Genomic DNA, 27,854 nt, shown 5'->3' on the forward strand with positions numbered 1-27,854 from the left:
TGGTGCTACAGCAGTAGTCCCACATTAAGGCAATTCTGTCTATTTTGGGCACACCGGTCCCAAGCCCTGCAGCAGCGCATTCCCAGAGCCTCCCTTTGCCTTGGAGTTATTAATAAGCACTATGGCTGTTATCAAAATAGACATTAGGTTCAGTAGTGCATTCATTTAACATCTTTGGTGCTTGCAGCTTAGCAGCATCTTCCTGCCTTCGCTCAGCCCACGACTTCCAACATTCCCACGGATCTGGGGAAAACAGCACAAACAAACCCATCAGAATTCCTTGCTGCAGTGCAGAACAGATGCTCACAGCTCAAGGAGACGTTGTATGGAAAATGCTGACACCAAGGTTCTGGATGGTCAACCAGGAAAATCAATGGAGCAAAATTATTAAGCTCCAGTGATGGAAAGTGCCTGGGCATGAGGCCAAGTTGTTATTTCAGATATGGTCATCAAATGTGTCCTTTAGCCTGACTGGAGCTCATGGGACCTCCTGACCTCCTTGGCTTGGACGACACTACCAAAACAGGCCCTTTGACACCCAAAGGGTGACTCCTGTACTGAAATGAGACCTCAATCTCTACAATTTGACACCATTTGCCACACCTTTGCTTCCAAACAGGATGTCACTCTAAAGCTGATGAATATTTGCTTAACTGCCATTTAGAAATGTAAAGTGAAAACATATGCTAAGGAAGAGAGAGCACAGAGGCTTCAGGAGATCAAGCAAAGGAAGACAGATTACTTATCACTTCTTTTCTAAATAATATTCTTAGTAAAGGTGACAGCAGGAGCTGTCCCTGTATTTCAAATGATTCTGAAACAGCATCTTTGAGATACAAACTAATCAGATTCTGTAACCTCATTTATGAAATTATGTCAACTCCCCACCACAAATATACAGAGAAATGCTCCTGAAGCCAGAGCAGTGCAATTAGGTCAATGCCAACAACAGACATTGTTCAAGCAGAGTTTTTCTGCAGCCCTGTCAAGTCCTGCCCAGACCACCTCTGGACACAGTGCTCATACCTCAGACAGAACTAACGTTCCAGGACCAGCCAATTTTCTGTAACTGTTTGAAGATCTTGACCACTGAGGGGCTCCCTGAGTCTCACTTTTACCTCCAGTTTCCCTCCAGTGGGCTTTCTGCCATCAAAAATCTGAAATAACCACAAAAAGAAGAGCAATTAGGACAAACAGGGGTTATAATATTAAGCTTTACAACTGTGGCTGTATTTGCCTGTGGCCCAAGTGTGACAGAGATGCCTGCAGGTGACTGCAGTGCTGGGAGTGTCACAGCCAAGCATTCCCTGGACTGGAGCTCAGCAGATCAGTTCCCCACAACCCAGGCAGGTTATCAAATTCACCTAATAACAAAACTCAACTGCAGTCACACATTTATGTGATCCAGGCACTCGTTTCCCCTTTGGGCTGAAATTCTGAGCAGAAGAACAAACCTCATCCCAAAATCCTACCTCGATGATCTCTCTAACTTCACATTCTGATTCCAGCTTGTCCAGCTTCAGGTGTGCTGTCCCCACGTGTTTATCACTTCTGAAGAAGGATCTGTGCCAAAGAAGTCAAGGGGTAAAGACTGTCAGAACATAAAAAGCAAACAAGCCCAGAGGTCATCACTATTTGCTCCATCACCACATCCAGAGAGGGCTGGTCAGGACATGCTCCTGGAACCCTGCACATCACAGTGCCAGAGGCAAACCCTTAAAAACCAGATTACAAGGAACAAGATAAGGAAGTACTCATTTGTTAATTATTCTTTTGCAACCAAGGTAAAGATGAGGACAGCAGTGAAGAGAAACAACCAACTAAACCAGCACTTGGAGTGGCAGCAGCTTCTGTCCCTGCCCAGGGTGACAGGGAAGGAGGTCCCAGTGGCCAGGACAGGGCCATCCCCTGCTTGGGGCTGTTTAACAGAACAGGCTGAAGGAATTCCCAAGGAAGTTTCATCTCCCAGCAAAACAAACATTTTACAGGCACTTGTTGCTTTTGGCAAACTACTTTTAGGAAAAAGTCACATGAATCATTCTGTTTTGTCTTGAAAAATCAAAACAATTTCAGTAAATAAGAACATTTCAGCTTTTTCATTTCATTGTTTGGATTCACCTACATACTGGTAGTTTTAACAGTAAAAACCAATAATTTTAGGTTTTCCAGTCTGCTGAAATTAAAATCAGAAGTATTTTTATCCTGTGAGGAAAACAAGCAACTTCTTGCTGGAGTCACTTGTGTTGAACAGTTTAATCAGCAATAAATCAGCAATTTACCTGCACAGAGCCAGGTGTTACAGCCCTTACCCAGACAAACTCCTCCAAAAGGCAACAGCCAAGACTAAAGCACCCTAATTCCACACAACTGTTCAGCTCAAACACAGCATTTCTTTGCCTGCATCCAAGCATCTCCCTGAACCAGTCTCCAAAAGGTTTTATAAACCACTAAACCCTACAGAGTCTGGAGTTAAAAAAGATAACTTGGCCACACCTGCTGTTTTCTTGGAAATTTTCCAAGATTTCAGAAGCTTTCCTTTTTTACCCACTCTATTTCAGAAAAAACAAGCAACCAGACTAACAAACATTAAAACCCCATTTCCCACAACCCCAAAACTTCCACCCTTCTTCCTATTATCATTAAGAGATACTAAGGTACTATCAAGCAAGACTTGAGATATTCAATGAAAGCTCAAAGATTGTTCATGGAGCCTCATGATCCCATCATTGGTGGCAACAGGAGACTGAGACTCTCAGTCAGTGAGGCCACAGCAGACTCACAGAACAATTTAGGGAAGTTCAGAGTTTCTTAGCTCACATGTTGGAATACTTCCCTCGCTTTATTTTACAAGGACCTTAAAATGAGGGGTTGTGTAACTGTACTGCAGCATGTGGGGCACTTTGCTCATAAACTTCAGAGAATCAGCAATTTCTGCTGAATTTTTAAAAGCGTTTTTCCATTTTATAACTCAAGAAACAAAGACTGGTTCATCCCTGCTCAGTTCCAGGGGGCTGCTGTGAAGACTGAGAACTTGCTCTAGGCTATGGCTTCAGAAACAGCTCTGGGGAAATCCCCTTTCATCTTCAGAAGCTTTTGGGAGAGGCTCAAGAAGAGACTTTTCTTTTGGAAAAATACATTGCTGAGTTTTTACTTGAAAGTGTTGTTAAACTGAAGTTTAATATATATGACCTGAAACAAGTCTCCTTTGCTAACTGAGCAAAAATAATTCTTGGGAGATGGTCAAAGAGCTATCAGAGAACCCAAAGCTACAACAACCACCAAAGCATTTCTGAAAGTATTATTCATTTGTAGTTTTAGAAAAGACAGGGAGCAGACAGTCTTTAGAAAAGAGCCTGGATCACTTCATCCTGTCCTTTCTCCCAAGGAGATAGCTGGGAAAAGGTGATAGAAACCCCATTTAAAATGAATGTAAACACTTGACAGCTCTGTGCAAATGAGGGGGGATCTTGAACACAGAGCTGCCAGGATTGACAGGAAAAAAATAAGAAAATCAACTTTTGCTTCAACAGAGATGCCAATGGATGACTGGAGTAAAACAGTGGGACTTCAGGTCACACACTGAAACATCTGCAACTTGAAAACCATCTCAGAAAACCTATGGACAATTTCTGCATGGCCCAGTAATATCAACAAGGAACAGGACAAAGAGCCACCAAACAAAAACCAGATTATCTGGCATCTCATCACAGTCTTGGATCACAACCAACCCAGGGATGAGGGAATACAGGCCACTCCTATTGTGAATAACTGGACTGGGGATGATCCTGGTTATGAGCCTGGACTGAGGATGCTCTCCCTGAACACTGAACATTGATCTGGTGATGCTGCTCTCTGAGATGAGGGCAGTCTGTCTCTCTCAAGGCAGCTGCCAGCAGTGCTCAGGAGGTATTGCAAGATCCAATGAATGAAAGTACAAAAACATAACTCTAGTTCTGCCATCACCTGTCACCTGCTTTCCTGCTCTTCATATTTTGCTGCCACTTCATTATTTTACAGAGTTATTCTACAGAATATTTAAATTTTCTAGTCCTGATGACTGAAACCAATCTGGGTAAGAATCAAACCAATTTGAGGTAAATCACTGCTTTCTCAGTCCCACCAACTCCTTTTAGACCACTCATCCTCAACTGATCTGAAACAACTTCAGTGAATTTGTGCCTTTCCTCACCCCCCCGGGGAAGAAGCTACAGAACTCAGGCACATTTTGAAAGCTCCCAGACATGAATACCAGGCAACTCTTCAGTGCTGGCTTAGAGATTGTGCTTCATAAACTTCAGCTCCAACACTCTTGAGCTGTCAGCAGAGAAGCAAACTGGACTCACCCTTTGTGGAACACTTCAAATTTGATTCCTTTGGAGCGAATTGCGCGTCGGAAGCCGCGGTGGTTGCGGTTGATGTTCAGCTTGAACAGCTGGTTGTACTCTGCAGGGAAATAAGGACAGGGGAAGAAACCTGTGAGTCAAATGATGTGCAGGGCTCCATCCCATGCATTGCTCAGAGCTCTTTTGTCTCAGTTTGGCCCACAGAAATCCTCCTCAGGAGGGTGTTTCAGTCAGGCCCAGGGTGTGTCCCTGTGCACAGTTCATGTCACCCTCCCCTTACAGGGACAGAACCCAAACTGCAGGAAAACCAAACCACTGTGAGCTGACAGTAGGGCACTGGGGAGCTAAAACTAGACAGTTTAGGTCTTCCAGCATGTAAACAGTGTTTGTGGCAATGAAAAAATGTACAAAATATTAAAGAAAAAGCAGAGTAAGGCTGGAATTACTGGGAAGGGTGTTTTGGATAATATAATGAATATTGGTTTAATTAATGACATAACAGCTACCATCAATATTGGGATGAGGGGGAAGAAATTGCCAACACAGCTGGACTTCACCCTCCAACAAACCCTTTCATAAGAAAGAAGAAAACTGGTAGTGGGAGGATCTCTGGCCTGGTTCACAGTCTGACACCAGCCTGTACTGTCCAGAGATTCCCAAGGTGCAGCATTTTCCCTGCTGTTCCAGAAAAAAAAAGACTCACCTGGACAATTGTTATTGTTAATTACAGGTGTTTTACTCTTTTGAGGTTGTTCCTATTAAAAAAAAAAAAGAGAGACAGACATCACATAAAACTGTCAGGTATTGTTTGAAAACAGACTAGAGACCATTTTTATTGCCAGCTCTATTTTATGCCTATACCAGAAATGTAAGGTTTTTGGGGTTATCTAAATAAGAAGAGTCATGCTATATTCAAGACTAAAATACTTGGATTGCAGTGTGGTAACAAGGATAATACTGCAGAAAGAATAAACCAAAACATTACATTAAATATGAGAGCCATAGATAAGCTACACAGTCACAGTCAATTCAATCCAATCATCATAAAGTTCCTGACTGGGGCTGTTAAACTCCATGACAAACTGTGCACCTTCCAGCACACAGCAATTCTGTTCCTCCTGCATTAGCTGGAATAATAAGCTACACAAGGAATTCATCGCAAATCATTCAGGGAATTGTCCTACTATTATTTTCCCTGACAATCAATCTGCCACCAAAATGAATTAACTTTTAACCTAAAGCAGAGTACAAACTAAATCTCTGGGGAATGAACAAGGACAATGTGGCCTAATTATTGCAGTTACTTTGCAAAACTGATTTCAGCTGTAAAGGAGAAAGGTGGTGTATTTATTTGACTGTTGGCTAAGGAATAAAGACCTGGTTCTGCTTTAAACAAAGGAAAATAGATTAAAAGGAACTATGCTGATTCTTATTCATTCCCCAGAAAATTATTCATACAGACCAGTTCTGGTTTCAGCCACCCTAATTGTGTTACTCCTTCATTAAGGCCTCGAGTCTCTCAACCCTAAACACAAACCTGGTCGGACCATCACCAATTTCCCACAGGTAAATGAATTAATTTTAGTAGAATTACTGCAAAATTTATTGGGAGGTAGAAATCCCTAGGCTCTGCACTCTCCCAGGGCTAAGCATTAGTCCTGCAAGAGCAAAGTCTGGTTTTGTCTTACAGAGAGAGCAGCAAAGCCCCAGGATTTCTACTGACAGTAAGAGACCTCCCCAGAATCCCTTCTAGCTCTCAGGTTTGAGTATTTTTCAGACCAGAGACTGCTTTTCAAGGTGAGAGGAACAGGATGACACTGGGGAATTCCAAGGAAGGAAGTAATACATATGTGTATACATATTTTTATATACATACACATACATACATGCACATACACACAAGTTTTAATTAGGAAGGGCGAGAAGCTTGCATGGCCCAAGTCCTATCTCCAGATATAGACATATTTCCTAATTAAATCACCATTTATTTGATGACAAAGATTAACACTTTCAATCCAATTCTACAATTGTAAGGGAGGCTCAAATGCAATACCTTTAAAAGCTTGGATTTTTAAGGGAAGAGGACTTAGGGAGATCACATCTAAGGTGGCCCTTGGCAACAACTTTGTGTGCCCTGGTGCTGGGTGTGTTTGCACCCCTGAAAGAAATGAACCTTGACACATTTTGCCAACATTGGAGAGAGCCTGATTGTGCCTTCAGGGGGGAGAGCTGGGCATGGCTGAGCACTGAGTGCTGCTGCCACAGAACCTGCAGACACCGCCCTGCCAAGGGGAAGGTGTGGAGAGCATCGAGAGAAAGGTGCCAAGCTCAAACCTGCAGCCAACAGGCTCAGCAGCTCTGCTTCTGAGAAAAAGAAATCTGCTTTAAAAGCAGATCCAGGCAGGATGTCTGGAAGTGTTCTCCCTTTCCTTGGAGCCCTCACAAGCTCATGCAGTGGCAGGGGGGACAGACTGAGGGGCAGAAGAGCCACGACACACTCACCGCACTCGGGTACTGAAATTCAAACTTCACAAACGCATCCAAATCTCTTGGTGACACACCTGGGTGAGACAACAACCAGCCAATCCAAACAGCCAGTACAGACATTGTCATTGCATCTGTCATCTCGAGCAGGATTCTCAAGAGCACCCAACTGTTTTACAGTAGGACTCATGACCTGCCTCTAGACAACTTGAATAACCCATCCATCAAAGCAAAATCCACGGAAAGTTGGCATCCAAGGGAAAACACCTGGGTTTTTTTTAAAATGTTGTTACTCCTAAGAGTCTAGCACAGATGGTTTACAAGCTCCCAGGAACAAGGGGCTAAAAGCAGTAACACTGGCTGGAGCAAACCCTGTCTACTGACGGGTCAAAGTGTTGCAACTCATAGGCAGGCACTTGTAACAAAATAGGAGGTAAAAATGAAGCCTTAACTATGACCCAGTTATGAGTGAACCCAGAAAAATTTAAAGTTCTTCTCTCTGTCCAGATGGAACTCAGATTCTCTTTCTTCACCTGTCTGCTTTTTTAAAAATACTGTTTAAAGTTTTTAGGGGGCATGAGCCCAAAATGTGATTACTTTGTTTCAATGAGAGAAATGCTGGCTCCTAAAGTGGCCTTCAAGATAGAGAAATTTAGTTCCCCATTACTTTCCTTACCAACTCAGAGGAAATAGCCCACATGCCCTCCTGAGTACACACCTGGTGGGGCTGGTAGGTTCATCCCTCTGACAATAAGAAGGTGCATTTCTGTGCTGTTGAGATCAGAAAATATCCTGTGAAAAGAGAAAGAAAAAAAGCACATTCATCCCACCATCAGCTGATCCACTGCCAGACCAGGATGCTATGGCTATTTGTCAGAGCTTTTTCAACAGTGCACTCCTACAGAGATCATCTCCACAAAATACAGCAGAGCAAGGGAAGAGCACAAACAGAGCTAAAAATATCTCTGCAGCCAGGAACAAAGCCCAGGAGGCAACAGGATAGAGGGAGAAACACAGAGGAAGGAGGAATGGCTAAGAAACAGAATATAAGAGGGGAAGCTGGAGGCATTTTGAAAACAAAAGAATCAGCAAGAGAAGGTAGAGATCAATTTTGTATTTAAGTTGTTGAGAGTATCTTTTCAGGAATGCTGAGCATAATCCTGGATGCCACCCAAGTTTGCTGAAGCCCAGAATTCCCTAAACAAGGGCAAAGGACCAGGAAAGTCATTCCAGCCTGACTGAGAAATACTCTTGTTTTTCCGCACCTTATCATTTTAAAGGTTCTTTCCTCAAAGTGATGGCTTGGAGGATCCATTCCTTGTGCTCGTGCAAGCTGTAGGATCTCCATATCCTTTTTACAACCTTGTGCCAGTTTCTCAAACCTGTACAAAAGGCAAATAAAAAAAAAAATCAGCAAAAAAACCCATATGTGCTCGAAATCAAACAGAACACAGAGTAACCCTCAGCCAGAGCTGAGAGCAATGTGGAGATGCAAGAATCACAGTCCCAACCCTTTCACACAAGGATAAACTTACCAACTCAAACCCCAACATCTTTAGGGGGTGAGGCTGACTCAACCCTGCAATAGCAGCTTTGGGGAGGACTGAAAGCAGGCACTGGCTCTTACCGAGTTGTTTCTGCTACATTTCCCAGATGCATGAATTGCTTGGAGTACTGCACACACCTCTGCCAACAAAACCAAACCAAACACATTCACTCAGTGATCCTCACACAGATTCATGAGTGGCACAGTTCTGAGCTCGATGACAAGTTAATTTAAGAAAAACCAGGCATTTTCCTGAGTCACTCAAGAACATTCATCACCCCATTCCTCAAGTCCAAAGCACAGCATCTGTTTGAGCTGTTCTCCCTATTACTTTTTAATCACCTGATCTGTAGATATGATGCTCACCTTAGGCCTAGTTTTAATATTCAGGTACTTTTTTGAAACTTGAGTGCTCATATTTAAGAATGATAATTTGCTAGTCCCAAGCCTTAAAAAGCACACCCTCTGGCTTTAACTATCCACAGAATCCAACTCTGAAAATTCTCCATTTTAAGGGACACAGTATCAAAAGTATTTTAAAAGAAAAAAAAAAAAAAAAAAAGACCCCACTGGAATAATGATGGGATTAGAGCATTAATAAACCCCAGAGAAATGTACAGAAGAAACTCCAAAACATTTCTAAAAAATATAAAATGGTCACCTCATGTTGGTCCTTCAGCAATTTTACAAGCTGTGCATAAACTTCATCTGCTTTCTGAGACAGCCTGACATCTTCATGGTGTACAAAGATAAAATCACCCTCATCATCTGTAGGAGGTGATGGCAGCTGCAACACAAGAACACCACATTTCAGAGCCCTTACAGGGAAAAGTAAGCACTTAGATGTCCAAGAAAAGGAAACAAAGCAGAATATTACCAGACCTACTAACCTTGGAAATATCAACAGTTTTGCCAGATTTTGCCTGCTCAATCTTTAGGTCAAGGCCCTTGGCTGTTCTGAGATATGTCTTCGCCTGTTCGAGGTTGTTTTCCCTCTTTGCTTTGATGGCTGCCTTCAGGTATTGCTTCTTCCTGTTCTCCAGGAATTCCAGCTGATCCCTAACTAAAAAACAGTTGTACAGAAATACTCACTCATCTGACACTGCCCCTGACACAGGTTTACCCTGTTCAGTTTATAGCCAGGAAAAGATCAGTGAAATTACAGATGTCAAATCAGGAAATTTCCTTACTGCACTCAACTGTTTCTTAGGCATTTTAAAGCATTAAAAAAAGAAACAAGCTTCCTTCTGGAACAGCATCCTTCATCAAAAAAACCTCACAGCACTTCACAAGTGCCACAAGAGTTATTACAGCCCCTAATTTGCAGGCTTGAGACAGATTCCAGCACAGCTGACTGGTCCAAGGGAGAGCTGAATCCGAACTTTCAGCTCTCCATGTTAACTTCTAAAAAACAGCAAATATTATGAACATCCTCTGGAATAATTTCCTTCTTCTCCCCTGATTTGTCAGAAAATAACCCTGATGAACCAATCTGCAGGGCCACTCAAGCACATAATCTCTGCTTCTCTGTAATCCTTTGTTCTCTTAGTTTCTTCTTAATGCTTGAGTCTCTTCTTTCCTTGCCAAAACATTAAGGACAACCACACCAGTAAGACTGCTTTACATTGTACCAGGTTGGTGCATCAGTCAGCCAGGCAGTTCTACTTCATCCTGAGGGAACTGCCCAGGGCAGAAGGGAAGGAGGAAGATGGGATTACAGTTGAGGCATCAATGAGAGCCTGAGCACTGGCAGTGTGTGCCCAAACCACCCTGGGAGTGGTGCCTGTCCCTCACTGTCTGCACAATTCACCCTGCACACACAACTGCTCAGTGATCTTAGCAAGGCAAGAGCAGAGATTGATGAAGCCCTGGCTGCACTGCCAGCCTGAGACCCCTGGGTGAAGCACCAGGCAGAGAACTCTGTGATGCAGGGAGCTCCATTAGATCAATGAATAATTCACACTGGCAACCTGTCCCCTTTAATGAGGGCATATGGAGAGTTCAGCTGTGAGCAGAGTTAAACATTATGAATCGATACACTTGTTACATCAAAATTAATTAAAAAACCTAATCAGCCTTATAATTATACATGCTGTCTCTGTGAAATAAAGCTGCATGGCTGGTCTGGGTCTGCCCTCCAGCACACACATATTGAGGCTCCTGTCAGAGAAATCTATGACACACATTCACAGGCTCATACCTAAATTATAAAGTCTTCCCCAACTACAGCAAACCACTTGCATGTGGAGCACTGGGGATGGTGATCCCTTCACTTACCAGCTGGAGGGAGATGATCCATTGACTCTGCCCTGTCCAGGGAGGAGGGGGATGCAGCTCGTTTCAGGTGCTCAGGAGAGCTCTCCTGAGCTGCAGCAGGTGGAACTGGAGTTGGCCTAACAACCTGAGTTGGCTTCTTGGCAACTGGGGCCTGGGGAAGAAGCTCATTCTAGCAAAACAAAAAGAAATGCATAATAAATGCATAAAATCTGTTCCAGGGCTGAGGACAGCATCTCAAGCATCAGCACCATGGTTATCACTGTATCAGCCTTTGGATATTCCTTTTGAGGGGAGCATTGCATTCCAGACAGCAAATTTTAACTTCTGGAGGTTTATGAGCCATGCCAGGCCAGCAGGTAACTGACCTATGGAAGCCATAGATGGAATAAAACAATATTCAACAAGGCTGTGATCTTTTAAAAAGTAGAGGCATGCAGAAAAAATATCATGCAGGAATTCTCTCCATTAAAAGCTACTCCAGTTGAAAGCAAAACAATCAGCAAGGAAATCCTGAGAGAAATAGAAATCAAACCAAAGTCTAAATGCTGGTGCAGCCTGACAAAAAAGCAGTAAGAGCTGAACATCCTGGGAAAGAACAAACATAGGAAGCTATTGGGATGCAGGATAAAAGTATGGATTTAAGTACTTCAGAACAATGTAAAGGAGTGGTGAGGATCTCAAGTGTTTGCTTTGAAAATAAAATCTAAATACAAGACAGCTATAAAAGAGCCAAACCCTGCACTCACAGGCTCTGTGGTACTGACTGTAATAACATCTCATCTGTCTCTCCTACTCCTTAAAGGAAACTGAAATGACTACTGAGATCCTGCACTCCTCAGACTTTTGGGAATGAATTTCAGCTCATTTCCTTACCTGGAAATCCAATGGCCTCATCTCTGCATGCCATAAGAGATGGCAATTGAACTTTTACACATCCTACCAGGCAACACTAACCTCCTCCTCTTCATCATTCTCCTCCATGTTTGCCAGCTTGCTGGCAGTCTCCAGGACAGCAGCGATTGTGCTGCCACCATCTGTTGCTGCAACACCAGGAAGAGGGGGAAATCCTGTGCAGGAAAGGAACACAGAGGAGAGAGTTGCATAAGCCCTGTGGTGTGTCTTCCATAGTACTTGTTCACTGTGAAGCTGTTTCTATCCAAATACCTATTATTTAGTGTATTTTAGTATTCAGTCTAACTAGACTGAGGCCAAGGCCAAAAAGCCTTGCTAGATCAAGTCTGAGTGGTGGCTTTAGATCAGATCTCTCAGAAACACCCAGCTTAAGGGGATGATAGTAAAATAATGCAATAACTGAGCAGTTTTCCAAGTTGAGCAACCTCACAACCTCTAGACTTCAGCAGTAGATATGCCCCCAGAACCAGCAGAGAATTTAGTCCCATTTTTTCCCCTCTCAGTGCTGCCTCACTTTTGCAGGCACACAGTCCAGCAGAAAATCAGTGCTACCCCCAGAGTAATAAACAATCCACTGCTGACAGCTGGGCTGTTACACACTCAGCCTCTGCTGAAAAGGTACTGCAATGCAGAGGTAGCAAACTAAGGCAAAATCAGAGGAGTTAAATGAGAAGTGTATGAAGAATAATGTCCTTCATTGTTTTGTTATTCTTTTAAGTATGGGAGGAAGGTTTGGTGATGGAAGATAAACTCTCACTGCCACATGACTAGTTAATGTCAGCTTCAGAGAACAGAGATCCAGAGCCACTGCTATAAAATGTCTGTTAACACTTCTCTCATTTAATATATAGCAAGTATTGTTGCTGCCAGCCTCATGAGAACTGCTAAGAAGCAGTGACTAAACTGCTTCTAAACCTAGAGATGGCTGCTACAGCACAAGTTTGAGGTACTCAGGCAGGCAGAACAGAGAATCCTGTGCTGCTGCCCCGTGTGACATTTGATCCACTGCTCAGCAGCATTTCTGTTTCCAGGGAGTCCAAGGCTGGTACTTGTCACCAGCCAGATGCCATGAAGGGCACTGCCACCCCAGGATAATTCACTGGTGGTTTCAGTGACTGCCTGATTATTGTCTTCAGCGTAAATCACATGGCCCCTAAATGATGGCTGAAAAACACAGCTGATGTGCAAGGACACTGAGCAGTTCTCCATATTCCCAGAGGTATAAATGTGGAGTGCCTCACTCTTATAGAAACTGGTATTTACCAAGAAAGGGACCACATTCTGCAAAAAGGGATGCTAAACTGCCTTTCAGGGCCAGCTTAAAACAGGAAATCTTCAAAGCCACACATGGCCTGACAGAGCTGGCAGTGCCTACTCTACAGTGCTTGCCATTGCCACATTTGACAGTGACAAAACCACCACAAGGTCCATCTCTATCCTCTAACTTAAAATCCAGGCACTGCTTTGCAGAGCTGAGTGTATCCTTCAGAAGAACACATCAGGCCCAAGATAAAAGGCAAGATGTTTCTAGGGAAGAAATGGCATCATGCAAATGAGAGGCAGAGCATTCACAGATGACCTTGCCCAAACTTTTGCAGACACAGCACTCTGTGTTCTGAAGAAGATAAACAGGACACAGTGTCTCAAGAAAAAGGCTCAGCTGCTGCCTCTGCCACTGCCTCAGTGTGACCATGGGCATGGTTTGCTTCATCTCTGCAGATGCTTGTAACAGCCAGGAGAGCTGCAATGCTGATTTGATATTACAAGGTTTACAAGGGGATATTCATTAATATCAAGTTCTGAGGCTCCTGATAGGAATCAGCAGAATGGGGAACATCAGGAAAGTTTTTTCACTTCTAAAAACCCCTTCCCAGCAAAACTAAGAAGCCAATATAACCCATATTTAGTCTTTCCTCTAGGAGGGCTGACACAGAGGATAGACAAGTAACATTTTTAGCACCTGCCTATGGTGAAGTTGTTGAACTTTTCAAATAGTGCCAATTTTAAATTCCCATACTGTCAATCAGGCTGTCAATATGCATGAATATTCAATAGTGTCAGTGTTTGGGAGCATATTAATAAAAAAATCTCACAACACCATCAAACAGCAAGGCCAGCTACTCACTGAGAAAAAGAAAGAGCTGTTCCACAGGATGAGCAGGCAATACCTGCACAGTACCTCCAGAGCCTAGCAGGTGTACAAAATTTTGGAGATTAGGTTTTACAGTTTTACAGTCACACTTACCAGGAGGAACAGGTAGCTCAGCAAAATTCACTTTTCTCCCTGCCTTATGGGCTCTTATGGCATCTTGGTATTGCTGCAATCAAAGGCACTCAGTAAGACATAAAATAGAGCTGACTGTGAATTAGCAATCATCTGTATTTAACCAGCCTAAACACTGCACAAGAGTCAGTATTTTACTACAATATGTGCATTGTCTCTATTTCTTCCTCCGAATGCTTTCCAGCTTCCCCACTGGACCTCTTTTCAAACAGACAGACAATACACAAATTATTTCAGCCTTGAAAAGTCTTCAGCAAGAGAACTAACTCAAAAGGCTTTGCTGGATGCAAGGAGCCACAGTCCAGCTGTACCTTGGCTATCCTGTCGTGCATCCTGCCCTTGCGATCGTCCCCGCTGGCCCTGGCCTGGGCTGCTGCTGCCCTGTACCGCTCCAGCCGCTGCTGCAGCGCCTCCAGCGCCGTCCTGGGCTGCTGCAGGGACTCTGCAAACCACAAAATGCCACAGCATGGAGATTTCAAAACACAGAGGCTGCTGTCTCCTCCCCTTCTTCAGAGAACAGCACTGGAAAGCTTCACTATCAACACTGCTGTTAGAAAGTTCATTAACTTTTACTTCCATCACTGATCCAGAACAAAAGCACATTGGATCAGCAGCAAACAATACTCATGAACATCAGCCAGGTTTACTCACTCCAGCTGCAGTTCAGTGGGAGAGGTCAGACCTTAAAGGGCTTCCCAGCTGTGCTATTTTCATGACTTAGTACATGTGTAGTGCATGGCTAGCAGGAGACCTGTGATGATTTGAGTGATTAAGCAAATGCCTAACAGAGACTTAAAGTTGCATCATGTTGAGATATTTGATGGTGCTGGGAGGTCAATTGAGGCGTCATTGATGATTTTTATGATTTGTTGGTTTTTACAAAGATTGAGGGCCATTGTTTGTTTCTGTATGTGGACATGAAATGCAAAAGTCCTACCTGAAGCTTCTTGGGTCTGAGGTTCAGGTGTTGCAAGATCCTGGGAACTTCCCACTCTAGGTGGTGCTTTTTGCTTGGATGCATCTTGTACATGTCCTAAGCTTTCAAGATCTGCAAAGCAGGGAAAGCAGGAAGTTTCACAACATGTTCCACACACAGCAATTACTGCTGCATGTCACTCAGAAAACCTTCAATTTGATCATATTATCTTCCTGAAAGCTTTCTGGCTTCCAAACAGTATCTCCACAACTAGATAAGTCTAAGGTTCCCATTATCTACAGAAAATGCTTTATAAGAGAAAATCTCAAATGCTGATTTAATTTTGGTTAGGGCTGCTTGAGGGGGAAAAAAAAGTAAAAGTAGTTCAAGTATTCTAAGAATTCTCTCCCCAAAATATAACTTGGTATCTTGGCAGATGGAAAGAGTGAACAAGTCTGCTAATTGACTAAAATATTCTAGTAACAAAAGATGTGCTAGAAAAGGGAAGAAACTCATATCATCTATTCAGAAACTCCAGTTTCTGGTACTGTGTAACAGAAAACTACAAGATTATTTGCTGCAAAAATCTTGCACTTTTTAAGGCAAGGTTATGCCCTGGGTGAAGCTCCTCTGCAATGGCATTTAGTGATCAGTAACTTGAGTCATGACTCTCATGATTTACTGAAATAATCTGTCATTTAGTGTCTTAGAATAAAATAATAAAAACATAAAACTCTCTCTTACCAGGACTGAGGTATCTTTAATATTGATAACTTGCTTTAAAAATTAGACTTTAGTGCACTGCAAACTGTTAATCTGAATGTCACAAATTTTAGTTGAAGCACATAACACCATCAAACATTACAGTAAATTTTAAGAATGTGCCATTATCCTTCTTTCCCTTCCACTTCAAATACTGGCAGCTATTACCTACACTTAGAAAACCCAGAATATGAGACATCAATACTTGTTGGAACTTGTAATTCAGAGAGTAACTGCCAAATAAGTAATGATACCTCACTTCTCTTCATTGGTCTTGATTAGACTGTGAACATGCAGTGAGCCTCAGTCCTAAACAATCTCCAGTTCTTTTAATAGCTTTGCAACCAAATGCAGAATCATTCCATTAAAGCACAGAAAGACTTCTGAAAAAGTTTCCTGAAGACAAAGCCTTACCCTGAGGAGATGGAGGCATATTCTGGAGGTCTATCGGCTGCCCACTGTCCAAAGCTTCCAACACCACATTGAATTTCTAACACAGAAAAAAACAAAAGGTTTATTCTGGTCTGTCCAAGACCTGCCAGCTGCCACAGTCAGTATGTGACATTTAATGTATATGGGTACAGCACAGGGTATGTTCAGCATTTGGGATTTCTTGAGTGCATACCTTGCCTGCCCTCATGTATTCCTTTGCCTTCTCCAGGTCCCCATGCTGCTTGGCTTTTAGAGCTGCTAATTTATACTCCTTCTGCCTCATTAGCAGGATTGCTCGTGTGCTGCTGTGCTGGGGATCTGGGAGAATGACACAATGCTGAGACTGACACAGAGCATGCAAGATTTGCATCCCTTGCTACATCCATCTATGCAAAGCCACATTTGTCCCCTTGTGCTGTAAGTCACAACAGCCATCTTACAAACATCCTTCTTCCTCCAGTTACCAGGAGGAACTATCTAACACAACAATTCCACTCTTCCCAATTTAAAGAAAAAACATAAGGTCTTTAAGTCAGTATCTCGAACTCTTTAAAGGCTGGAATTCCACATGTCAAATAATGAAGGAGAAAACTGAAGCACAGGAGAAGATAAGAATACTGATCCAGTGCACAGAAGAGCTCTAAAACAATAACTGATTCCACTGCCAGAAACTCAGCATTCCATGGACAACTCTGAGACATTCAGCTGGGAAGTTCCAACATAAGCAGTGCTTTGTTACACTCAGCACACACATCAGGGAAGATGCAACATTAAAACAGGGTTGCAACTGCTCCGCCTCTCAGACCACAGTACCTGTTTCCACAGCAGGATCAGCAGCAGCACGACCTTGCAGAGACTCTGATTCCAAATGATCCCTTGCCTCAGGAGAAGCCTTCTGCTCATCATCTGCAGCACAGTCAGCTTTATTCTCTGGTGAATCTCCTGAATCCTCTAGCTCCACTCCCATGGCTGGAGGTACACAAGAAGAACTCTTTCCTGTTGCAACAGGAGGTGGCATTTCTTCCTCATTGATTTTTTTGCCTTTCTTCACTGCAGCCAGCATGGTTTCCAGTGTCTGGCACAGAAAGAACAACAGAGTCAACGGGCATTTTCATCAAACATGTTACCAGCACAAGATCATTAAAAGACAAATTCATCCCCTTACACATGACAGGCTCTGTCACACACACCACACAGACTGCTGCCCTTCAGCTCCCTGCTCTTCTGCAAGGAGAGAGAACTTCAGTGCCAGTGAAAGGTGTCCAGATACCACAGCAAAGGCCCTGTTACCCAAACCAGGTAACTGCAGGTACCTCAGCACCCAGAGTTATTGGGGAGTTGATGTGATCCACTCAGCTTTGTCACAAAAAGTCACCAAAGAAGCCATTTACACCAACTGTAGATGGATTTTGTGAATCTTTCAAATGTAATAAAATATGCTATTCTGAAATGCCACCGCCTACATGGATCCAGGGAAGGAAGGGCTCTGCAAACCTATTTAGTGTAATGAGAAAGTCATTAAATACTAATAAAGGAAATGGAGCTTCAGCTCACCACCTATGGTAAGGAGATCTTACCATCTCTAACTTGGGTTAACTGCTGCTCATTCTTTAAAAACCCCTCCTCTTCCCCAAGTATTACCTTCCTCAGTATTTTTATTTTTTAAATTTAATTTGAGGTTCAGACAAAAGATCACCATGCACTTCAAGCCAAAACAAAAGTTTTACTTCTTTTATCTTCCAAAGAAACTGAAATGGAAGCACAGAAAGACAACAACAAAATCTCATCAGTGCCAGAACCACTGCTGGGTTTTTTTTAGCTGTGGCATTGTTTGTTCTACTGAGTAACAGTGGCAGAGATACTTTGAAATGAATGCATGTGAAACTGGGGTTGAGACCAGCAAGCCATAGGCAGCTCCCTCTTCTCCATGTGGGGGTGACAGACTGAGGTTAGAGTTCAGTTCAAAAAGTTCAAGAACTACATAGAAGAGAGAACTCTACACCATTTGTTGACATGTAATTTTGCTAATACAGTAGCTGTGAGCTGTGAAGTGAGATCTGGTCTATTATCCTGTTACACTGCTCAGGCACAGGGAAACTCCCTACCCTGAGAAATAAAGGAAGTGGCACAGTGCATTTAGCTCATGACTGGATGGAATAGCTGGTTTGCCCATCCCTGTGGCTCTCAGAAAGGCCAGGTGCTTTTGTGTACATTCCTGTCAGGGCTGGCAGGCAGTGGACACACACAGGGAAATCTTTCTTGTGCTTTTTGTTCCCCAAGTTTGGCCTCAATTGTTCCCTCTGTACCCCAAGACAGCCAGTGAGCCATTACATCCTGCCCCAGTGCACAGCCCTGAGCTGTTCAGCTTTGCTGCTGCCTGAGGTGATGCAGGAGAGCTGCTGAAAGCCACGGGGAGAGAAAGGCCCTGCCCAGCAGTAAACAAGCACTGCAGCTCACTGCAAGCACGCCACCTGCCTGGAACACGAGAGGCTGGAGAGACTGCTCTTTGCTGCAGCTCTTAATTGCCTTCATCAAAAATCCTGCTCTATTCCTTTTCAAGCACAGCCAACACACTCAGGGAAAGGCACCACCTCCCTTTGTCTGACAGAAGTGAGTGGAAGGTGAGTACCTAAGGGATGGCAGCAGTGATGAACTGCAAGGTGTATGTGCTAGGAAAACTCCTAAACTTTGCTTTAAGGTAGCACTGAGCAGTCACCACAGGTCAAATTCAGATCCAGGCAGCTGGGTTTAACTTCAGCATGCACCACAAACCCTTCCTCCAGCTATCACCTGGCAAATTCAACAGAAACAAAGCTCAAAAGGCAGCCGAAGCCACACCTTATCTGTGTGTTTGCCATATCAGGTGGGTAGTCAGTAACAACAAATGTTTTTACAGCAACACCAGGCAGCACATGAAAATTTCATTTCCTGTCAGCAAACTCAGCCAGCTGGGAGGAGCACCCTTCAGAGAGCTGACTTTGCTCAGCCTCACTCACCCTGGTGACCCCACTCACCTTGAGGCCCCTCTCGTAGCGCCGCACTTTGGCGCTCTCCCCCGAGTCCCGCGCGTTGGAAATGGCCGTCCTGTAGTCAGCGATCCTGCCCTGCAGCGTCTGCTGCAGCTCACTGCTAACAGCAGGAAGTGAGGAGGTCTCAGAAAAAACAATAAAACAAATCAAGAAAACTTATTTCATCCAGCTAGACGAGTTTTCCCACCGCACTGAAAAGCAAACACTCCTCTTCTACACACACACACACACACACTGCTGTGAACAGAGTGCAGGAAGGAACAGCCCTGAAACAGAGCAGGGTTTGTGCTGGGCTAACGGGCCCTGCATCCACCTCTGGCTCTCTCAAAAGCCTCACAGAGAAGAATGGGTGGAGAGACTTGGGAAACTCTCACTCACAGAGTAATTGGAGCCATGTGGTCGGTGAGTAGGTGAGGAGAACACTGAAGCCTCTCAAACCCCGCACAACAGAGGGTGTGAAGAGGTATTTTGGCACAAATCTTGACTTATTCTTTTCTTATTTTTAAACCATGTTAGTTTGCTCCCTTCTGGGCTTCAACCTGGTTTTACAACAAGAGCTCTTTTTCCTCCTCCTACAGCCTGGAATTAGTTCAGTGACAAAAGCAGCCTAAGCAAAGTCATGAGCAGCTACTTAGAAACTCTCCACAGCCACAGAGACCCTGCAGATGGCTCCTGATGTAATTATTGCCATTATCTCTATAGAAACCCTCTCAATCCCATTTACTAACAGGCCCAGTGTACAAGGCACTGGAATCTGTGGCACACAACAGAAACATGCAGTGACTGAATAAAGGATTTGACTGAATGAGGACTGACAAATTTAAGCTGAGACAGATAATGCTACTGAGAAAAACCGTAAAACTATTGAGTTATACCATGTCTCACAATTTCAGCACACTGCTCAATATTCTTAGGGAGAAGATATGAATTCTGGAAGCCAGAACTGCAGTCTGCATGCTCCTATGTATAATGAGGGACAAGACAAGCTTGTGTCCAATTGTTTACCTCTTCAATTCTATGCTAACATCAGAATTCACCCTTGGAACAAAGCAAAAGGATCACCTGCACTCATACAGCACTGCTTTCCTTGGAGGAAACAGCAACAGTAGTTTTTTTCTTCCCTGGAAGACAAGGCCTCCCCAGATGTTTGACAATGACCCTCATACAAGCCAAGTGACAACAGTGATTCAGCAAAACTCAGAAACATGAAGCTCATTCCTACCTGTGACTGCAGTTCAGGTAGCTCAGCTTCTGCTTCAGCTGGGGATGGCTCTGTTGCTGTCATTTCATCCTCACAGCTTTCTGCCTCACCTTCTTCCCCCAGAACTTCTTGTAACTCTGCCTAAGGTAAAAGTAAGAGCCAACAAAAGGCATTTCCACAAAATTTTCTCTGTCCTCAAAAGACAAAAATAAAATCAAGTCCAAAGTGTCAAAAGTTTGAATGGATCCTGAACCCAAGTTAAGAGTCTGAAGATCTTCTATCCCAGTCTTTTTAAAATTCAATTTTATTTTTTATTATTAATTTAAACTGGTTCCAGATACTACTGAAAAGGCACCCTGCAGCCCCAGGATCACCACACAAGCTTGTGGCTGAGGATCTGAAGCTGGAGAAGTTCAGAGAAATACTTTTACAAAGATTATGCAAACCTGAATTTCAAATTTCCAAAAAGCCTCTACTAGCCATGGCAGTCAAAACTACTGCTTAACACTCCTTCCCTAAACCCTGCCAGTGAGATGAGTCACTGAAACAACAAAGACTTTCTTGAGGTGTTCTCTCAGGCCAAAGCACTGCTTGAAGCAGGAGCAAAATGGTGGCAGACAGCACTTCAGGGAGACAGTCCCTGGCTGTCCTTCCCCACGACATGGAATGGGATTCCTGCTCTTCCCTCAATGCTCTAAGTCCCCCACACATATCAATGTTAGGAAACTCTCTTACTCTGCTGTGCAGGGGGATGGATCCTGCACAGACTTGCATCTAATGGTGCTTTTGCAATATTTTAGCTTCTCACCAGAAAGTTAACAGACATTTTTGCTAAATGCAGTTCTGTTAAAAAAAATACAAAAAATACATACTAAAACTCTTTGCTAATAGTTATGCATACCAGCAGGTCTGTATCCTTCTCCAAGTCCTCATCATCTGCATCTTCCTCTTCATTCAGGTCCTTCATACACTCTGCAGCCATCTTTTCAATATGATCCATGGGCAGAGGAGCTGTAAAAGGAAATCCCAAGGAGCCATAAACCCTACGGAACAGTTATACCCAGTTAACACTGGGTATAAATCCTGAAGGAGCTGCTACAAGCTGAAAGAACAGTGCCCTCCCCTCTTGTTCCCAATTTATTGCACAGTGTTGGAGGTAACTGAGAGCATATTGATGGGTAAAGGGCAGAGGCTGGGAAGTGAGCAACCAGAAGAGCAGCACTGGTGTTTCTGCTGTGACACTTGAGGCAGGCAGTAAGCCACTTGCACATTTTCTCCACTGCTGTCTCGTGATGATGAGATTCAGCCTTTTCCAAATTTTTCTTGGCTCCTTCATTTTGCAATTTTGTTTCTGGTCTTCAACCTGGAAACTCTACTCAACTCCTCATTGCTGAGTTCTCATCTGTGCTTCATCCTGTGCCAACCACATCTTCTAAACTATCAACTTCCTCCACATGCTCTCCAAGGTGAGGTTGTTTGCCCACAAATCCCAATGGTCCACGTAAATGCCTCTGATACTTCTCTATGCAGACTCATGACTGTGACTCACCAGTGGCAGTAAAAGCTGCAGAAAATACAGATCTGCAGGACAGAGCTTTATAGTCAGTTTAAATGGATCCCACTCACTCCCTGCATTTGCTGAATCAGCTGAAAATTAACCCAGGTATTAAACTGTTTCTGTTCAAATAATACAACTGACCCCATGGGTGCTTCAGTATTTGTATCAAACATGCTGCTCGTAAGTTTGACCCTTAGCAAAACTTGGACTGCAGGCCATACCCAAAGGCAACTGGCTGTGCAGAAAACTGCAGCAGAGGCAGAAAACCTAATCAAGCCTCCTCAGATGGTTTTTCAGCTCTAATCCTGTGTAGCAAGATGAGGCCACAATTTCAGACACGTGAGTGGCTGCCCAGCTGGCACTTATCAGAGACAGCAGGGATCTCTGGGCTTAAGATGTTCCAACAGTGCAGCTTTTGCTGGAGGAGGAGGAGGCCATTCCCCCACACCCATCAGAGCTCCAGGATGTAATCCAGGAGGGAATTACAGCACCTGGTGCTTAGCCAAGAACCAAGCACATGAGTTGCACTGGATCCCTTTTTCCTGCCCTTTCCCAGACAGGATCTGCTTCTCCCCAGTCCCCACAGCTCCTCCTCTCAGGCAGATGGAGACCTGCCTGCATCCTGGGCCAGGTCTCAGGAGTGCCCAGAGCCAGCTGCTCATCCTCCATGAGCTTCTAACCAAACCCACACACTTCCAGTTCTAACAGGAAAACAGAATAGCTGCACACTGCTTTGGAAAATCCTTTTTTAACCACACATTTAGAAGGCACAGTACATGACAGGCATAGTAAATGTTAATTTTGCACTGCCTGAGGTTTTATTTTCCTCTTATGAATAAAAAGACCAAAACAACAAAATAAATGACATGACAGTGAGAGGGATGAAAAACTGATAACAATTCAAGAGCTCCTGATACACAGATTCACCCTCAAAACATCATCCTGCAGGCTTTAGCCATGAGTAACCTATGTCCAATGGCAGAAGTTCTGCTATTATGCCTATTTGCACAATTGCGCTTATTAGCTTTAAGAGTTCACTAAAATTTTGAAATGTGGAGAGTGGAAATGATTTAGAATTTAGTTTCAGATACAAACTTGTCCTTTGTCTGTCATCAGCCACTGTGTTTATAGAGTTGTCTTGTCTAAACATTACAAAATTCTTCATTCCCCTGCTGCTCTGTGTGAAGCCCCTTCAAATATTACAGGGCAATGACTGCAGAGCTGCAAATAAGGCTGTAGGTGCACTATCCCCTCCTTCCTGCACCTGCTCACACACCTGTAGGTCCCCTTTTCCTTTCCCCAGCTCTCAGACAGGCAGGCAGCAAACCTGGTTCAGCTGAAAGCTGCCACAAGAACTCAGGTTTATTTTGGCAGAGCAGCTCCTGAGGCAGCTCAGCCTGCAGCTCCACAAACACAGACGTGCTCAGAGGCAGAGCATGCTCACTGAGGGGCCCTCACAGCAGCAGCAGCAGCCTTGGCTCATGGCAGATTGCAGCCAGCCTGTAAACCACTGCAGAGCTGTGCAAACACCACCAGACAAAACTAACAGCATTAAGAATGGTAGCAGTCCATTCCAAGAGACACTGTAACCTGCATAACACAAGCTACAGGATTCTCCAAGTGACTGCATCAGTATCTGCCTCTGAAAATGGGATTCAGTTTTGGTTACAGACTCCCAAGTAACTAAAAATATAATGTTCATTATGTAAATTCACCCTTCAAACAAAAACATAAGAACAACCACATGACAAACAACCCACCCTCCACAAGAAACATCATTTCCCCTCTAAAATCATCTAGCGCCTACTACACCTTTTTATGACTTCATATGCTAAAAAAGCATCTCTTAATTTAGTCATTAAATGGGCCAGCCACCAGAGATCTTTTTCATACATCTACAAGAGCATCAACAGAAAAAAACTTTTACATTGTTTGTGGAGTAACAAATTAAACCTTTCAAAGTAAAGGAAAGAGCAGTTGCAAATTCAGTTTCTACCATTGATAGAGAAACCATTTTAGACAAATTTAAAGATTTTTTTAGATCAATTTAACAAAGTTAAATTAAATTCAGATACTTTAACTTACTTTTCACCTTTGGTTTTGGTTTTCCTTCTTTCACTTTTCCTCCTGTGATAGCAGCAAGCTCTGCCTCAAGGTCCCCATCATCCTCACCTTCCTCTGCAGCCAGCAGCATCTCTTCAGGATTGAAATCCACAAACAGCCCCAGCTGGAGCCAAGGGAAAATAACAGTACAGAATAATAAAATACCCTACTTAGAACAAAGATAAACCCAAAAACATTACACTGCATGGATTATTTAGACATTTTCACCATTCTGAATCCTGATCATTTTTTTACAGTCCACTATCACACCACCTGTATTACCACGACAATGCATACAGGCACCCATAACTGGTGTAAGGTACATAAATCTTAACATCCCACAAGTATCCCTTTAAAACTCCACACAAACCGTTTCTTAAAATCAATCCTGTTTAACAGTCTGACATACCAAGGTAGAGTAAAATGCTTGTTTTACTGAGCCTCATGGAGCAGATAGCATCAGGGAAGTTCAGGGCAGTGCCTCCATAACAGCTAAGCTAAAAAACATTCACTCATGGCTCACACACAACAGGTCTGACATGTGCACACTGCACAGACTTCACCCTTATCTCTTGAAGAAGCTACATTTATAAACACAGAAGTGTTCTGTCTTCTTCTCACATCAGTTTTTAAATCTCAGAAACAAACACAGCCATTAAAACCCAGCAAAGCCCACACTGCAATGGAGAAAACCATCAGAACTGGCTGGCACAGATCATCAGCTGAGAGATAACATCTCAGGGAACAGCATTAATAACAGTAATCAGGATATGGCAGTAGGGGTTAGCACTCTCTTGTGGCAAAACATTCCAAAGTACAGCAAAGGAATCTCTGTCTTAGTCCAAAAGGTTATTATTTTAAAATACCATTTCATCACTGTTTTTGTGTTTCTGGTTAAGATGCTAACTGCCCCAGGAAAATAAAATTATCTTAAGTATGCTAAGATTTTTTATGAACATGAATGAACAGAATTAGATTCATCCTATGAAGAAGGTGAGGCTTTCCTCAGACTTTTCCAAAGCACAAGCCCTTACTGATCCCCTCATGGCCAAGGAGGCAGCACTTCAGCTTCTCTCCAGCACAGCAAAAAACATCAGCTGTCATTATTCTGAGGGTCAGCAATCTCCCTCTGTCCTGAGGATCTGAAGTGCTGCAAGAAGCTGCCTGTCAGTTTATAAATTAATGTGAGTAATAGTTGTTTTTTTTAAACCCAGCAGGAATCAAAGTGCTGGTGGCTACTGCCCTGAAAGATTCTGTGCCCCTCTCTGGACCATTTTATAATCCCAAGGGAGAATGTGAAACACCAAGCTGAGAAACACTGGTTCCAAGGACCAGCAACAGCACTCAAAATCAGCAGCAGTTTATTTCCTAGCCCTGCTCCTGCCCTTGGCATTCCATAAGGCACTGGGCAGATCAGTCAGCCACCCTCTGCCTTATCCATCTCCCAGCTGTACAACAAAACTAAAGTACTTGCACACTTGGCTAGAACAGAAAGAAGGTGAGGACAAGCCTTAAACAGGAAATATTTACAATGGTGATGTAGAGATTCAGGTTCTATGGAAGACACACAGGCCTTTCATCAATGTGCAGAACAGATGAGGAGCACACAGGACCTGTTCATTACCACGCTGCAAGGGTGGACAGCGAAGCAATTGCAGCAAGCACAGAAGTCAAGAACACAATTCAGCAGTTCCAGCTCCAAGTCCCAACCCCTTCAAAAAGGAACATTTCCAATGAAATTAGCAGTACTGAAGCAATGTTTAATAAAACAGAAAAAATAAGTTATGGAAAGCTTGCAGTTGATACACTACACAACAAAAAAACATTTTAAATTGAATTAATTTGAAAGCGAACAAGCCATTTGCTTCAAGAAACACTTATCTATGATGTAAGACAGGCTGAATAATTAACTGTATTGAATTAGGAATTAGTAAAAGATGTTAATCAGATCCTTGAATTACTCTGTCTTTTCAGAGTGAGGTTTCTTTTTTTTTCCCCAGAAGGAGGAAAATTATTTTCACCTTTTACCTTCTCCCCTGCTCAGACAAACTAAGTCATACACTGTCTGTCTCCCAGAGAAATGCAAACTTTCACACCGGAGCCATGGTGACATTATGGATCACTAACTACAGCATTCTGCCTCCAGTATGAGAACACTGGTTCATAAGAAATCACCAAAGAGAACATCTTAGCTATTTCCTCTGTTCTAATAGCCTGTTACAATCCCTTTTCACATTCCTCTACTTTCTTACCAGTTATTCCACCTGTTACTTCCCTCTATTCTTCAAAGGTTTCTGAAATTCCATTCTCATTCTAACATATTAATTAACTCTAACTACACTGTTTTCCCCTCAGTTTTCTACCCAGAATTTTGCCTTGACTGTATTTCTAATTTGACACTGTCACCTGACTTGCTACACCCGCCAACCATGACTAATTATTGTTTCTCTCCACAAGACTTCTGAAACTCCATCCAAAGGTACATAAGTATGGAAAAAAACCCTCAACACACAGACACAGCTAAACTCACTTTTATCTACAGGAAAGGGGCACATCAGTCTATCTGTTACATGAAAATGACTATACAAAAGGAAATTAAAATTAACTGTCTCTTGTTTAGCATCTTAATATTCTCCCATATACGTCCCTTATTTTGTTACCTGATATTCTGCTATTATTTCTGTTTTCTTAGAGATAATATAAGAAAAGCCTCCACAGAGTCACTGAAGTTATTATTAAATCTCAACATAGCTAGGCTAAGAAAATACTGTAAGCATGAGTCATGAGGTCTCATGCAAAGATTACAGCATTACAACACTGTGCCTTCCCTGCAAGACCTCCACAGCTGCCTATCAGATATTTACTCGAAGAAGAAGGCATTAAAGAAGGAAGGAAAACAGGCACCACACAATCTAATTTTCCCCATGATCCTGCAATGCTATTACCACATGGGAGACTCTGCAGGAAAACAGCAGCGAGAGGTCTGAGCGAGACCATCCCGAGGAGCAGAGGGAGTGGGAGGTTTCCCTGCCTGCTCTGCCACCACATCTCCCTGGCCCTTCGCCCTCCTTACCTGCTTTGCAACTGCAGCTCCCTGGCCCTTTGCCTGAGGGCTCTTTTTAGGTCTTCTGCCAAGCATGTTGGTTCATGAATTTCAGAGGGCTGTGTCTCTGTAGGACTGAGAGCACACGGAACTTAAAGTCAGCGCCTGCCCGTGCCAAGGCAAAGCCCACCGGACGGAGGTGAGCGGCGCGACCCCGCCGCTTCCCCGGCTCTCCCTCAGAGCGCTCCCCGCCGTGAGGGCAGCGGGGGCAGCGCCGCGGGACGCGCTCCGCGGGCCCAGGGAGCCCGGCCCGGCCGCGCCCGCGCTCCTCCCGGGCGGCTCGGCAGGACCCGGCGGGCAGGGCCGGCTGCGGGCGCTCCCCGGCCGGAGCAGGGAGGGACCGCGGGGGCGATGGGCCGGGAGCTGCGAGAAAAACCGCGGAGAGGCCGCCCGGAGAGAGCCCGGCCCCGGCTCACCTCGGCTCCCGCCCGTGCGGCCGCAGCTCCGGCCGGCGCGCTCAGGGTGGGCCCGCCCGCGGCGGCTGCGCGGCTGCGCGGAGGGGCGGGCCCGGAGGGAGCCACGGCCCCGGCTCTGGCCGAGCTGGCCCCGCACACAGCCCCGGCACCGGGGCGGCTGCTGAGGGTCAGCCCTGCTTTGGGATCGGTCAGACAAAGGAGTTGGGTATTCAAATGGCACCATTCGTGTTCGAGGTATTGTTACAGATTCCTCCATTCCAACAGCGAGCCTGCCTTGCAAAGTGGGAGTTCCGTTTAATTATGTTGGATTGCAACCTGGAAGTTCCTTTTAATTATGTTAGTAAGGAAAAGTTTAAGCCCGTTTCAGCAATGCCTTTCATTGGATGTAAGTCACTGAGGAAAATCTACAGAATGCCAAAGACACCATGAGCCTTAAAAAAAAGTGATGCAAGTAATCTTCAAATAACCCATTCCAAGTTCATAGACCT

The 27,854-nt window shown here is 43.9% G+C and overlaps 1 protein-coding gene across 2 annotated transcripts; it reads right to left on the reverse strand.

The window, feature by feature from the left end:
- Window positions 1–171: 171 nt before the first annotated feature.
- On the reverse strand, window positions 172–27,397 carry CC2D1B (coiled-coil and C2 domain containing 1B). 2 transcript variants are annotated; one of them, XM_059477826.1, is made up of 25 exons: window positions 27,367–27,397; window positions 26,921–27,025; window positions 23,830–23,971; window positions 21,088–21,197; window positions 20,208–20,327; window positions 18,971–19,108; window positions 16,770–17,031; window positions 16,150–16,274; window positions 15,939–16,014; window positions 14,784–14,894; window positions 14,158–14,288; window positions 13,808–13,880; window positions 11,605–11,717; window positions 10,651–10,819; window positions 9,264–9,436; window positions 9,035–9,160; window positions 8,455–8,513; window positions 8,093–8,209; window positions 7,546–7,619; window positions 6,846–6,904; window positions 5,047–5,098; window positions 4,344–4,443; window positions 1,473–1,563; window positions 1,027–1,157; window positions 172–243 (listed from the first exon to the last, which is right to left on the reverse strand). In XM_059477826.1, the coding sequence occupies exons 2-24, from the start codon at window positions 26,984–26,986 to the stop codon at window positions 1,038–1,040; spliced, it is 2,607 nt and encodes an 868-aa protein (XP_059333809.1). In that variant the 5' UTR covers window positions 26,987–27,025; window positions 27,367–27,397; the 3' UTR covers window positions 172–243; window positions 1,027–1,037. The 2 variants fall into 2 exon arrangements, 1 of the variants encoding a protein (XP_059333809.1); XR_009418950.1 differs by lacking the exons at window positions 172–243; window positions 1,027–1,157; window positions 6,846–6,904; window positions 27,367–27,397 and having other exon boundaries at window positions 26,921–27,027.
- Window positions 27,398–27,854: the final 457 nt, after the last annotated feature.

The sequence above is a fragment of the Ammospiza nelsoni genome, chromosome 9 (assembly GCF_027579445.1).
Source record: "Ammospiza nelsoni isolate bAmmNel1 chromosome 9, bAmmNel1.pri, whole genome shotgun sequence".
Taxonomy (NCBI): Eukaryota; Metazoa; Chordata; class Aves; order Passeriformes; family Passerellidae; genus Ammospiza; species Ammospiza nelsoni.